General features: G+C 41.3%; 2 protein-coding genes across 4 annotated transcripts in view; one reads left to right on the top strand and one right to left on the bottom strand.

Annotated features, from left to right (window-relative positions):
• Positions 1–12,460, top strand: part of LOC125039170 — a 55,465-nt gene extending 43,005 nt beyond the window's left edge. For all 3 annotated transcript variants that reach the window (XM_047632938.1, XM_047632940.1, XM_047632939.1), the window contains exons 3-6: positions 3,343–3,482; positions 5,193–5,334; positions 9,905–10,037; positions 12,067–12,460. In XM_047632938.1, the coding sequence (XP_047488894.1) occupies positions 3,343–3,482; positions 5,193–5,334; positions 9,905–10,037; positions 12,067–12,166 (515 nt within the window). In that variant the 3' untranslated portion in view covers positions 12,167–12,460. The remainder of the gene's footprint in view (positions 1–3,342; positions 3,483–5,192; positions 5,335–9,904; positions 10,038–12,066) is intronic.
• A 227-nt stretch (positions 12,461–12,687) lies between these two features.
• The window catches only part of LOC125039169 (protein transport protein Sec61 subunit alpha-like 1), a 7,436-nt gene continuing 5,123 nt past the window's right edge, over positions 12,688–15,000 (bottom strand). Inside the window, 4 exon segments of the mRNA XM_047632937.1 lie at positions 12,688–13,392; positions 13,692–13,860; positions 14,123–14,374; positions 14,489–14,629. Coding sequence (XP_047488893.1) covers positions 13,298–13,392; positions 13,692–13,860; positions 14,123–14,374; positions 14,489–14,629 — 657 coding nt within the window. The 3' untranslated portion in view covers positions 12,688–13,297.

Here is a 15,000-nt window from a genome sequence, read left to right as displayed (position 1 = left end):
CACACTATTTTTTTTCCATCTTTATCTTTCTATTTCTTCGCCGATCTTTCGGTTACTCTTTTTGTTTCCTTTATTATTATGTCTTTCTTCGTCGTCCTTTCATTTCTTTTTTCCCCTTTCTTCTATTTCTTCTTCCATTCAGTCTATTTCTTCCGTTCGTCTATTTTGCATTCCATCGCTTTATTCCCCCATTCATCTTTCCATTTCCTCTTCCATCTATCTACTTCTGTTTCCTTTTTCATTTTTTTATTCCCTCTTCCTTTCTTTTATGTACTCTTTCGTCCTCATGTTTCCTTTTCCTTTTTTTTAACTATTTATTTCTTCTTCCATTCTTCCGTTTCTTTTTATTCTCCACTTCCCCCAGCTCCTTAACTCCATCCTCTCTCTTCCCCTCTTCCATCTCCCGATTTCCTTCCTCCATTTCTCCATTTCCTTCTTCCAGTTCTCCATTTCCTTCTTACATCTCCCGATTTCCTTCCTCCATTTCTCCATTTCCTTCTTCCATTTCTCCATTTCCTTCTTACATCTCCCGATTTCCTTCCTCCATTTCTCCATTTCCTTCTTCCATTTCTCCATTTCCTTCTTACATCTCCCGATTTCCTTCCTCCATTTCTCCATTTCCTTCTTCCATTTCTCCATTTCCTTCTCACATCTCCCGATTTCCTTCCTCCATTTCTCCATTTCCTTCTTCCATTTCTCCATTTCTTTCTTCCATTTCTCCATTTCCTTCTTCCATCTCCCCATTTCCTTCCTCCATTTCTCCATTTCCTTCTTCCATCTCCCCATTTCCTTCTTCCATCTCCCCATTTCCTTCTTCCATTTCTCCATTTCGTTCTTCCATCTCCCCATTTCCTTCTTCCATCTCCCCATTTGCTTCTTCCATCTCCCCATTTCCTTCTCCCATCTCCCCATTTCCTTTTTCCATCTCCCCATTTCCTTCTTCAATCTTCCCAATTTCCTTCTTCCATCTCCCCATTTCCTTCTTCCATTTCTCCATTTCCTTCTCCCATCTCCCCATTTCCTTCTTCCATCTCCCCATTTCCTTCTTCCATTTCTCCATTTCGTTCTTCCATCTCCCCATTTCCTTCTTCCATCTCCCCATTTGCTTCTTCCATCTCCCCATTTCCTTTTCCCATCTCCCCATTTCCTTTTTCCATCTCCCCATTTCCTTCTTCAATCTCCCAAGTTCCTTCTTCCATCTCCCCATTCCTTTTCCCATTCCTTTCCTTTCCATCTCCCCATTTCTTCTTCCATTCTCCCATTTCCTTCTTCCATCTCCCCATTTCCTTCTTCCATTCTCCCATTTCCTTCTTCCATCTCCCCATTTCCTTCTTCCATCTCCCCATTTCCTTCTTCCATTTCTCCATTTCCTTCTTCCATCTCCCCATTTCCTTCTTCCATCTCCCCATTTCCTTCTTCCATTCTCCATTTCCTTCTTCCATCTCCCCATTTCCTTCTTCCATTTCTCCATTTCCTTCTTCCATCTCCCCATTTCCTTCTTCCATTCCCATTTCCTTCTTCCATCTCCCCATTTCCTTCTTCCATCTCCCCATTTCCTTCTTCCATCTCCCCATTTCCTTCTTCCATCTCCCATTTCCTTCTTCCATCTCCCATTTCCTTCTTCCAGTTCTCCCATTTCCTTCTTCCATCTCCCATTTCCTTCTTCCATCTCCCCATTTCCTTCTTCCATTCTCCATTTCCTTCTTCCATCTCCCCATTTCCTTCTTCCATCTCCCCATTTCCTTCTTCCATTTCTCCATTTCCTTCTTCCATCTCCCCATTTCCTTCTTCCATTTCTCCATTTCCTTCTTCCATCTCCTCCATTTCCTTCTCCCATCTCCCCATTTCCTTCTTCCATTTCTCCATTTCCTTTTCCCATCTCCCCATTTCCTTCTTCCATCTCCCCATTTCCTTCATCCATCTCCCCATTTCCTTCTTCCATTTCTCAATTTTCTTCTTCCATTTCTCCATTTCGTCTCCCCATTTCCTTCTTCCATCTCCCCATTTCCTTCTTCCATTTCTCCATTTTCTTCTTTCATTTCTCCATTTCCTTCTTCCATCTCCCCATTTCCTTCTCCCATCTCCCCATTTCCTTCTTCCATCTCCCCATTTCCTTCTTCCATTTCTCCATTTCCTTCTCCCATCTCCCCATTTCCTTCTCCCATCTCCCCATTTCCTTCTTCCATTTCTCCATTTCCTTCTTCCATCTCCCCATTTCCTTCTTCCATCCCCCCATTTCCTTCCTCCATCTCCCCATTTCCTTCCTCCATCTCCCCATTTCCTTCTTCCATTTCTCCATTTCCTTCTTCCATCTCCCCATTTCCTTTTTCCATTTCTCCATTTCCTTCTTCCATCTCCCCATTTCCTTTTTCCATTTCTCCATTTCCTTCTTCCATCTCCCCATTTCCTTTTTCCATTTCTCCATTTCCTTCTTCCTTTCTACTTCCTTCCTCCTTCCCTCCATTCCCTTCTTCCAATTTCTCGAATTTCCTTCCTCCATCCTCTCTCTTCCCATCTTCCACTCCTCCATTTCTTTCCTCCATGCTCTCTTTTCCCCTCTTCCAACTCTCTTATTCCTTCCTCCATCCCGCCATATTCTTTCCTTCTTTCATCCTTCCTTTTTCTTCCATCTTTCCATCTCCTTCTTACATTCCTCCATTTCCTTCCTCCATCTTTCCTTTTCCCTTCCCCTTTTCCATCCCTCCACTTCCTCCTTCCATCTTTTCTCTTCGCATTTTCCATCTCTCTATTTGCTTCCTCCATCTCCTTCTTTCCTTACTTCTTCCCTCCATCTCCTTTTTTCCTCCCCCTTCCCTCCATCTCCTTCTTTCTTCCCTCCTTTCCTACATCACTCCATCTTTATCCCTCCCTCCACATTCTTCCTCCATCCCTCCATCTTATATCCTCCCTCCACACCCTTCCTCCGTCCCTCTATCTCCTTGTTTCCTCCCTCCACATCCTTCCTCCACCCCTCCATCTTGTTTCCTCCCTCCACATCCTTCCTCCATCCCTCCATCTTATTTCCTCCGTCCCTCTATCTCTTTGTTTCCTCCCTCCACATCCTTCCTCCATCCCTCCATCTTATATCCTCCCTCCACACCCTTCCTCCGTCCCTCTATCTCCTTGTTTCCTCCCTCCACATCCTTCCTCCACCCCTCCATCTTGTTTCCTCCCTCCACATCCTTCCTCCATCCCTCCATCTTATTTCCTCCGTCCCTCTATCTCCTTGTTTCCTCCCTCCACATCCTTCCTCCATCCCTCCATCTTGTTTCCTCCCTCCACTATCTCCTTCTTTCCTCCCCCACCCCTCTCCCTTTCATTGCCCTTCCCTCCCTTCCCCAGGTGCGCGGCGACGACCAGGGAGAGGGGACGACCAGCCTAGGTACGTGCCCGACGACTGGGATGACTCGCTACCCTACGGTGGGAAGGTCTACCTGGCGAGGAGGAAATTGCCCGACTCCTGGTTCTGCGTCGCCCTCCAGGTGAGGCGCTGTGGGGAGTGGGGTTTGGGGGGAGATAAAGGTGTGTGAGAGGTGTGGGGAAGAGATGGTGTGGGAGGTGAGAGCTGTTGTGGGAGTTGTGGGAGGTGATATATGTATGTAAATATACATATACATACATATATATATATATATATATATTTATATATACATATACATACATATATATATTTATTATACATATACATACATATATACATGCATAATATACATACACACACATATATATGTATGTGTATAAAATATACATATATATGTAAATATATATTTATATATGTATACATATATTTATATACTTATACATATATACATTATATATATGTATGTATATATATATGTATAAAACATATGTAGAAGTATGTGTTTGTGTGTTTGTTTGTGCGTGTCTTGTTGTTAATGGTTGTATGACTGGTTCGGAAATTTTGGCGTTCACATATCTCTAGATCTTCGCGTCCTCGTCCTCGTCAACCATTATTAGGAGTAATACTGGCCCAAAAACCGTTCCTTTAGGGTCACTGCAAGAAGTTCAATCTCATCGGATGTTCGGTCATGTGCACGAGTTCTCATTAAGAAGGAGATCCATTTCAGCCAGCCCTCGTGAAATCTAAGGGAAATTCTTAATCAGGGTTGCGTGATTGATGAGTTAAAATGCTTCCCGCAAGTCGATGGTTTTATTGCATTTATTCTCTCGAATATTTTGCACTGAATAAGTGTTAGAAGTATAAGCCTAGGTAGAATTAGGTGGATTCGTTTTGGGAGTTTTAATAAGACGGGGACCACGACCTCAGTGATGGAGCTATTAAAGATGTCGCAAAGAGGGGTGGCGAGCTCGGGAGCGAATTCTCGCAATAATCTTGGCGGGATGTCAGCAAGACTAGGAGATTTACATTTCACTATCCTTTATAAGAGCTGATATACTGTGTATTCGCTTACGATTGCTTGGAGAGGGCGGGAGGGTAAGTGCGCAAGCAACACTGTTGTTTGTAGTGATGTGAGCAGCTTGTTGATGTTATCAAAATGATTGTTGATGATGGTAGCAGCGCTTTCTGACGAGTCAGCAATTTCGCTGATTTGAGAGAGGTAACTGTCACTTTTCTTGTTACTAGGGTGGCTATACCATGATTTGGGGTTTGCTTCATTGATTTTATCAAATGTTTGTTTATGATAATTCTACTTAGCCGATCTTATTTCTTGTCTTACAATTTTTTGTTAAATACTTTGTTGCGTCCTTGTTTTTTTTTTTTTTTTTTTTTTTTTTTGTAGGAAGCTTGTCTTGCCAAGATAAGGCCTTTGATCCTGTTAGTGACCTATGGCTTCTCCTGATGGTGAACAGATGTTCTTTTTCGAAGGGACTCAGTTGTCAACTCGATTCCAGACTTCTATATGAGATGGCATTCAGCATTCGGATCGGAGACGTTGAGTGTTTATTTATCTATTTATTTATATAAATCTGTGTCACCAATGTAAGCAAACCTGCTAGCCGGGAAGCCGAGGCCCTTGCCCTTGCGAACGACCTTGCTCAGCTGCTGAGCCCACCCGCATTCTTTACAGGGCTAGAGACAAACCGTAAATCTGATTGCAGCTTCATAATCCGGGTAAATGTCTCTCTAACATCATTCTTCCTTCTTCCTTCTTCCCCCCCCCCCCCCCCCACACACACATACATCAACCATTGTCATATATTTCCCTCAGGTGATCGCTGTATTAGCAGCATTCGGTCTGCTCTACTACGCATGGTACCACACTGACCACATGCACTTCCACATTACCAAAGCCTACGCGCACCTCGGCCACCTGGACGCGCAGGCCACGGTGGGCCACAAACTGCTGATGGGTGAGTTTTTCCTCTTATCGTTAACGCTCCTCGTCTTCTTCTGTGGACTGTCTCTCTCGGCCGCGGTTGTCTTCTTTTGGTTATTTCTTATTCTGGAATATTTTTCTCTTTTTTTTTTCTTTTTTTTTTTCTTAATGTCATTCGTCTTTTTTTTTCGTGGACCGTTCTCTCTCTGTTTTTTCCCTCCTTTTCATATTATTTTTCTTTATTCTTTATAATATTCTTTAATCTTCATTTTTATTTATTTTTCTCCTGTTCTTTATTCTTTGTTATTTGTAAAAATCTTTGTTCTTTGTTATTTGTAAAAATCTTTATTCTTTGTTATTTGTAAAAATCTTTATTCTTTGTTCCTATTCTTATTTTTTATCTCTTATTCTTAATTCCTTAATGTATTTTTTAATTTTTTTTTTCCAGTGTTATTTTTTTTTTCTCTGTCTCTGTTCAATGTACCGTGAGTCACACCGGTGTCGGATCCAGAGCGTTTCATCGGATGCTCGATAACCTTTTATTTGTATCTTTATCCGGTAAAGTACTTATTAACGTATAAACTGAAAAATGAACATTTTGGTTACTGGAACTATTAAAATCGTATATAGTGTCAGGAATATTTAGCCAGTTACAATTCAGTTCTAATTATTTTTGTTTGCAAATTAGTGCAATGATATATATACTCATTTGCACAAAAATTAGGAATGTGGTAAACCTCCTGTGCATTTTTTTTTTTTCTAGTAGCTAGTATGTTGCATTGCAGGTTCAGAGATAGGAAGAGGAGGGGGGGGGGGCAGGAGATGAGAAAGAGAAAAAGTGGAGGAGAGGACAGGAAATGCGAAAGAAATGGGGAGAGAGAAGACAGGAGATAAGAAAGAAGAGTAGAAGGTGGCAGGAGATGAGAAACATGTGTAGGGTGCCAAAGGTCAAAAGGTCGTGGTGTTGAAGGCTGGATCACGAGGTGCCTTCCGATTGGTACCAGACCTTATATCACCCATGAGTTCGGAGGGTTGTCGGAGCGTCTTAAAAATAAATAAAAGAATTCAAAATTAACCAGTTTCAAGGCAGCCTCTGAGAAAGCATTTTGTTTCTATAATCAGTTGTAGACTTTCTTTCAATGTGGTAATTGTTAATTCCCTAGGTATACTATTTGATTCTCACACTATCCATTTTTTGTGTATGATTCAGTACATCAGTTTTATGAATCTTTGAAGTTTATCAGCAAATTCTGAGAAAATTTGGTTGCTAACCACTGAAGATAAAAATATTTTTTTGTGACCGGATATGCAAGTAAAAGTTAATGTTTGTTTAACACTTGCTTTCTTTCCCGCTTGAAATTTATTGAATTTTTTTGGGTTAGTAATGTAAACCTATATGAATAGAATAACATAAGCTCACTACCATCTGAAAGTATAACTAATATGAAAATGGTTGGCTTCATTAATCCATGCTCACACAATTAGGGTCGCTAGCCCAGGTTAAGGCTGCATTTAGGGTCCCCAAAAAAGGTTAGGAAACTGCTCTAGACCTGAACTAATTATCATAGTAAAAATTAGTTCTATATGTTCCTCGCGAAAATCATATGCTTCCAGAAAACTAATGATTCCAAAGGTGTCAGCATTGTCAGATGTTTCCGTATTAGTCAGTAGTACCAAAGTGCATAGTATAAATTAATAATAAGATAAAAGTGCCACAAGGTTTAAATAAACCTATACTAACTAGTTAATGATTAGATGTGCTACACGTCAAATGTCGTACAGCATTTTTGGATAGTGTGGTATTGAAAAGAGTAACGAGGGATGAGGGTAAAAAGGGTGAGTAAAAGTGGCAAAGCAGGGAAAAGTGGAGGTTAAGGGCGATTAGATCAAATGGAAGATACGGGTCTGTGAGAACAGAAACCGCGAATACTTCAGTGTAGAAGAGTTATTATGAAACAATCAATGAGTGATATCCGTAAAAATCGGTGTCGAAGTAGGAGGGGAAGAACTGTGGAGTGATACAAGGGACCAGGGGGGCATATCAGGAGGAATGTCAGGAGGGAGAGGACCCGAGGAAGGGCACTATTGTGACTGAAGGGAGTTATGTAGATGAAGCAGGGGAATGAGATGTGCTGCGAGGAGGTGGGTGGAAGTGGTGCAGGGGGAACATGAGTAATAGAAGGAGGGATGTCGGCAGTCACTTTAAAGTGTAGGTGCGAGCAGAGAGATTGTAGAATGGATGAGATATGGTACGTTATTTTGGGTCATGATTGAATAGTTTTGAATGTCCTCAATAGTATCTGAAAGGAAGTTGGTTAGGGAGATCTGAGAAATGATGGTATTTTTATGAGGAGGAGGAGAGGGGATAGACATCTGAGGAGTAAAAGAAAAGGTAGGTAGAAGATTAGAAGATGGAGTGGAACGTTTAGATTGTCTGCTGCGATGGGTAGAGCGAGAAGGGGGGGGGGGTGTGCAGAAGGACAGCACTGGAAGAGGGAAGCAAGAGAAAAAGCTTGTAGGCGTGATTCCTGCCTGGCTTCGCACAAAGTGAGGCCAAAGTTTAAATATGAGGACTGCTATCTCAGACTTATACGTCTACGCAGGGCAGTTTGACGACCATGGCAGGTTGTGCAATTCGAGGGCAGCGGGCTGTGGGACGACAATGCTTGGCAAGATGGCCTAGGCGCCAATAATTCTGACATTGATTTGGTCGGAACTCTCCGCCAATATTTAACATCATGAGTAGGTCATGTCTACATATAGTAATCTTCGCAGTATTGGCGTAGGACTTTCAGCGGCCTCTGGGGAGAGTAGTGTAGCACTATACTCATACTGCATCATGGGCAACGAGTCCGGTAAGCAGGTCGTTTTCACAATCTCTAACCAATCCTTGTCGTAGGCAAGACAATCAGCCGGTGAGATGGAAGTAGTTCCGAAACAAGCATTACGGGAGGAGTAAGGCTGGCAGGAATAGGTTTGCCAGTGAGGTCAGTCTGGGTTGATAACGTTCGGGGAAAGAGGTGTAAAACAAACGCGAAAAATAAGAGGAAAGGGAGTGGGGGAGTGAGGAGGATAATAAGGTAGAAGACACTGAAGGTAGAAGACACTGAAGGAGTTAAGGTGTAAACATTAAAGATAAATAAAATGAAGGAGTTAAGGTGTAAACATTAAAGATAAATAAAATGAAGAAAATGTATTAGAAAGTAACGCCATAGGCGAGGATAAGTGTGAACCGCGAGAAAAAAGGCTGAACTGGGTCGAAGGGAGAAAGGAGAAAGTAGAAGAAAAGAGGAACGTAGATAAATTAAGAGAAGAGATGAGGGTGATAGGAAATAAAAGACTAGTCAACAGAAAAGTAAATTAGAGAATAACAAGAAAGAATTGGGAAAGAGAGAGAGAAAACTAAAATTATATTTGGCAGAATAATAGAAATTGTTTAAAGTAAAAGTAGAGAGAATGGTTAATGGTTAATGGTTAAAAGCAAATCAATGTGCTAGACATCTAAGGTCATGTAGCACTATAGTAAATGGTAGTGAAGGGTGGTTGAGTTAGTGATTTGTTGTCAAAGTTGGGCAAAGGAATTGACGAGTAAATGGGTTAGGGTTGGGTAAGGTAATGCATAGGGGTTAGATCAAGTGAAGGATGTATATGCATTTGAGGAATGAAAACAGGTTGTCAAAGCAGAAAGTGTGAGAAGTTGTGGGAGGGATCACGAAAAATCGGTCCCATTTGGCTGGGCTATAGATTATTTAAGAATTTTGTAGAGATGGGGGTAGTAGAAGGGCGGGGGCATGTGGAAGAGGGAGTAGTGTTGAGGGAGGTAGTGTTATGGGGAGGTGGACAATAAGGTTGTAAGGTAGTAATAAGGGAGGATGGGGTAGTTGATGAAGAAGGTTGTGGGGGTATAGTTGTTGAAGTTGAGCATGTTGGGAGTAGAAATGTCTCCTGGGGTGTTGATTAGGGTGGATACTGTACTAGTCGGCATTGAGGAGGGGGTATTAGTTGTAGTGTTCAGAGCCGTGGTCAAAGGAGAGCCTGGGGTCAGGGAATCGGGCGAGTTTGAATTGGTGGAGCTATTTGATGAAGAGGCAAGCCTCATTGCCTCTAATAATGGTATGGTTAATGGTTAATGGTTATTCATTGTTGGCCATGATAAGCCTGGAGTATGTTGGGGAGAGAAACGGTCCACCCTTCAGGGTCGCTTGAGGGGTAAAGGCTAGACAAGCAGGGGAATACCGTGCCCATGGCTCCCTCAGGCCGTTCAGGACTGGCACAAAGTCAGCCTTTCATCCTTTCAGCACGGCTCTCACACCTTAGGAAGTGGATAGTAGAAGGGGTTGGTGAAGGGACAGAAAGGAAAAAGTAGGAGGGGGAAAAAAAAAAAAGATCATGCAAAATTTGTTGAGTCGAGGGCTGAGTCCCAAGGTTGGGGAGTTCCCCAGCATTGGGTCCCAGTCTCCGCCTCCTAAGCCCCCCCACGACAACAACGGGCAAGGGATTGGGGGGGGGGGGGATATAAATAAAAGTGAAATTTTAAACACAACACCAATAAGAAATCCATTAATCTTATTTTACATTTAGTACTGATCTTCCATGCTCCATAGGGAAAGGTGTGGAAAAGAACCACACAGCTGCTATGGAGTGGTTCAAGAAGGCCTCGGATCAAGGTCACCCTCACGCCGCCTACAACCTGGCTGTGGGTCATCTGCAAGGCTACAAGATCGGTCTGAAGCCTGGGTGAGTGACTGCCTTTGCCCGTTTGATAAATCATTGTTGTGCTTTCCAGGTTTTATTAGTTTCATTTTTGTCCGAGTTGATTAGGTTAGTAAACAGTAACTTCTTGACAAATTTAACCTTTCAAAATCTTGCAAAATCTTATTTATAGAAGAAAAAAAAAATCTGCCGCTCCAATATCTATTATTAACGGCTTATTTAAAATATAGCGATAGTGTGGGGATTGGGGGTGAAACTCATTTTTTTTTTAGGGGGGGGGGAGGTCATAAGTGATTTTTGTGGATTTCCAGAATGTTTAATGGTCAAATCAAATAAATGTGCCAGACATCAAAGGTCATTTAGTATCATGATAAAGTACTGTGACGAAAGGGTAAAAACGAGTTAACGATTAGGATAAGTGGACAGAAGAAGTTGCAGAACAGAAGGAAAGGGAAAGAAGAAATGGTTAATGGTTAGAATAAATACATGTGCTAGACATTAAAGGTCATATAGCACTATGGTAAACTATTATGGCGAAAAGGGTAGAAATGAGTTAACGATCAGGATAAGGTGTATAAGATGTCAAAGGTTGTAGAACTCTGTAGGATAAGATTGGTAATGAAAAGGGTATAGAAGAGAAAAAGACCAATGGAGAGCTGGTGTCTGAGGAAGGGAGAGTAGCACTGTATGGGGACAAATGCAAAAGGTCCGTTATGAAACAATCAAAGGGTAATGCGGGTAGAAATCGTAGTTGTAGAAGTGGGAGAATAATCCAGAGAGTGAGATAGGGGAGCAGGGGAAGGTGGTGGAGTATCGGGAAGAATATCAGGAAGAAGGAGAAGGTCATTGTTGTGACATAAGGGAGTCACGTGAGCATCCAGGTGGGAGTGGTATGGGTACTGGGGAAGAGGGAATGATGATGCACACAAGGGAGGAGAGATTGAGGAGTTTTTGGGGAGAGCGGGAGGAAGTGGGATAGGGGGATGGATATCGGCAAATACTTTGAATGTAGAGCGAATAGAAATTGAGGGATTGGAGGGTGGATGAGGAAGTGGAGAATTCCCATGGGTCACGTTTAGGATGTTTTAGAGGTCTTCAAGAGTTTCTGGAGGGAAGTTGAATGGGAAAGTCTGAAAAACAAAGGCTTTCTTACGTGGAGAAAAGGGAATAGATGGCCGAGGAGCAGAGAGATTGCGTCAGGTACAGTGAGGAGGAGGAGGGGTAGTAGGCATCGGGGAAGTGGTAGGTAGTGAAGTATCTGGATTTAGACTGGAGAAGGGAATTTGACTGGGGAAGAGGAGTAGAGATGAGATGGTTCAGGGTAAAGGGAAAAGATACTGGGGGAGATGCGGAGACTTCTTGAGAAGATGGAAGGGGAGCGGAGTACAGATTTGGAGTAGGTAGAAAGAGAGAAACCTTGTCCGCGTGATTCTACCCCGGTTTCACGTAGAGTGAGGCCTAGTTTGAATCCGAGGACTGCTACCTCAGATTTGAGCTTGTATGCATGGCAGATCCTATAAAATACATTATGGGAGCCGCCACAATTGGCACACGTGCGCGACTGAGCAGAGCAATTTCAACGCTCATGACCAGGTTGGGCACAGAGGGCAGCGGGCTGTGGATTTATTTATTTATTAAAAATCTTCAGAGGTGTCAACATCTAAGAGTAGCATATTCGGAATATAGCAACAAGGTGTGGCTTAAGCCTCTAGGCAAGGATTTTGAAAATGGTTAATGGTCGAAATGTGCCACACATCAAAGGTCAAATAGCATTGTGATAAGGTACTGTGGCTAAAAGGGTAAAAATAAACTTAGGATAAGAGGGCAGAAGGGGATGAAGAAAAGGAAGAAAAAAAAAAGAAAAGACCAAGCAAAATTAGTCAAGGTGAGGGCTGAGCTCCAAGCTAGGGATGATTCCCTACATCGGGCCTCAGTCCCTGCCTCCTCACCACGACAACAATAAGCAAGGGTTTTTGAGGGGGGGGGGGGGATCTTGGAATAACTTATCTTTAAATTCAAAACTCTTGGGATAACCTCTCGTTTTAAATTCCAGAGATGCTCATGAGCTCATAAAGCAAGCTGCAGCAAAGGGAGTTCCAGAGGCGATAGACGTCTTGGATAAAGTGTGCTCTCGTGGGCACTGTGATGCGTGAAGTGAACCCATTCCAGTCACTCTTTTTCAGTTGTGTACATCCAGTTGTCCAATTCCTATTTTACCTGCTTGTTTGTAATTTATCCCACTTCTCCAGGAATTCAAGTAATAAAAGAAAACATTTCAGTACTGCAACAATTTAACATTGTAACAGTATAGGAATCAAGGTATGAAGTTTGATTCTGGATTCACAACTATTTTGTGAATCAAGCTTTTGTTTGGTGTTAGTTATGATAGAAATAATCTACATGTATTCTTGCAAAGATGGCTAGTACAATAAATATCAAAACTATTATTGTTTTTACTGCCTTTTATTTGATGTCCCTATACCATTAATGTGGCAAAGAACAAATATTAATTTTACCAACTTTACAAATACCCTGAAATTTAAGCACTTCGTGAATCAGAAATACTTTTAAACAGTCTCATTAAAGTCAGTGTGCATCACTCAAGATTTCAGATGTAATTATTACAGTGACTAAGAATAATAGCCTGATGTAAAAGGAGACAAAAACAAATTTACAAATTTCAATTTTTATGTAATTACATTATCCTTCTTATATGTAAAAAGTAGAAACATTTGCACATTTCATTTATACAATATTTCTCACTCGCATCCCAGCCTCTCACTCATCGGAGAGCACCAACCGGCAGCACAGAAAGGCATCTTGGAGCAATAAATGCACTTTTCACCTCCACTGTGATGCCAGACAGTCACACACAACTAGGTCTCTTTCCAAACTGGAAGGCGGACTCCCATCATAAGTAAACATTTGCAAAAACTTTAACAAAGAAAGTAGGCCAAGAGATCCTAGAGATGAACCGACTCTCCACTGTAAATATCAAACTTGTACAACGCCCCACAATGTGTGGGGTGGGGAGGTAGGGGGCCAGTGGGGGGAAAATAAATTAAATCCACTTATACAGTGAAAATTCCAATAATAACAAAAAAAAAAGTAATACATTACTTTAAACATTTTGACGAGTTTCCACACAAACTGTGCTGCTTGAAATGATGCTCAAAATATCACAAAATTACCAACACTTCGACACTTAACATTGTTGGCATGCCTGTGTGGGGCTAATCTCTTCAAATTTGGTTGTTATGATTATTGGTTCTTGGACAGTTATCTTAGAAGAGAAGCGTGCTCATTCCTCCCATGTCACTCTGTTCTTTAACGAAGATTTCGAAGTACTGATAAATGATCGTGACAGCCAAAAGAATACCTGAAATACAACACAGAATTGCAATTAATTATTTCTGAATATATGGGGAAAAAAAAAAAATCAAACTAGAAATGGATCAATTTGGATTAAAGAATATAAAAATAAAAATAATAATAATAATAATAATAATAATAAAAATAATAATAATAATAATAATAATAATAATAATAATAATAATAATAATAATAATAAAAACAAAAACAATAACAATAACATTTATAACGACAACTTCAGAACTTCTGTATATCAACCATCTCAACATGCATTTCTTTCCATTTTCATTAAATTCCCTGACTCACCTGTGCCAGAGCCAATAGCTCCCAGGAAATCTGCCAATACAGAAAGAGCACCAATGCAGAGACCACCAAACGCAGCAGCAGTAGGAATGTAACGGTTAAGTTCGTGGATCATGGACTTCTCACGGTGGCCACGCATGACCATCTGCTGCTCCTTCAGCTGCTTGGCAACCTGTGTACAAAAATTGGCATAAGTATCTTTTACGCCTTTATCAAATCAAAAGTGAGAAGGACATGCTGAACCAGTACAGAGAATGAAGAAACTGCAAAACAGGACAATATTACCAAGTTTTCTTTCTTTATTCATAATACTAAGTATTATAATCTTTCAATGCTTTTACCTCTTGTGACAAGTATATACAATAAAGATATGCATAAAAAAAAAAATCAAGGGATAAAATAAAAACAAAATTCTTGGGAGAAGTGGAACTTACATCCTTGGCTGATGAGCCAGACACATCAATCCAGGTCTTGGAGAAGAAGGCACAGGAGCCCAACATGAAGGCAATGTAAATGACGGCATGGAAGGGATCTTCCAGAATATGGCCGAAGGACTCTGGTGGCGACATGTAGTAACAAAGCCCACCAACTGGGTAGGATGTGCGTCCTGGGCCTCCTGATCCAACATCAGACCATGTTCCCAAAAGACCAACAAAGAAGTTGCCTGGGAATTTGTTTGCCAACATCTGTAGAGCAGGAAGTTGAACAGCTTTTAGAAAATCAGACTCTTGCAATTTGCAAGAAAGGCAAATACTTAAGGATATAGGCAGATACTTGCTACACTTTCACTTCATACTGACCTGAGCAATGATGTAAAGGTTGGAGACAAGAGCAGACTGGAGGATGATGGGAATGTTTGAAGTGTAGAACAGCTTGATGGGGTAAGAGGAATACTGGCCACGGTAACGAGCAGACTTGATGGGAAGGTCCACGCGGAAGCCCTGTGGGAAAAGGGCATTGTTAGACCAGTCACTACAGGCAGAGATGAGAACTCAAGAACAGGTATATGCTAAAAGAAGATTCCACAAAGTCTCTAACTTCACTTTGCAGGTTGCACTCTGGTGTAGAATTTTCAATAAAACTTGTGCCCTTAATTCATATATTCTAAAAACTACCTGATCAATTATTGAACTTTATGCTCATCTTTAACTATTCTAATTTGAAACATGGTTTCCAAGGTTGAAAGTAATGTATGAAGATAGTCAATACAACAATGTTTTAATGGAGACATTCCTACCTCTGAAGCTAAAAATGAAGTCACATCATAGAATAGTATTCCAAAAGCATATACTGTAGGAGGTAAGTGAACTTT

Source organism: Penaeus chinensis, chromosome 26 (assembly GCF_019202785.1).
Source record: "Penaeus chinensis breed Huanghai No. 1 chromosome 26, ASM1920278v2, whole genome shotgun sequence".
NCBI classification, from domain to species: Eukaryota; Metazoa; Arthropoda; class Malacostraca; order Decapoda; family Penaeidae; genus Penaeus; species Penaeus chinensis.
This window is presented reverse-complemented; position numbering and strand designations above follow the sequence as displayed.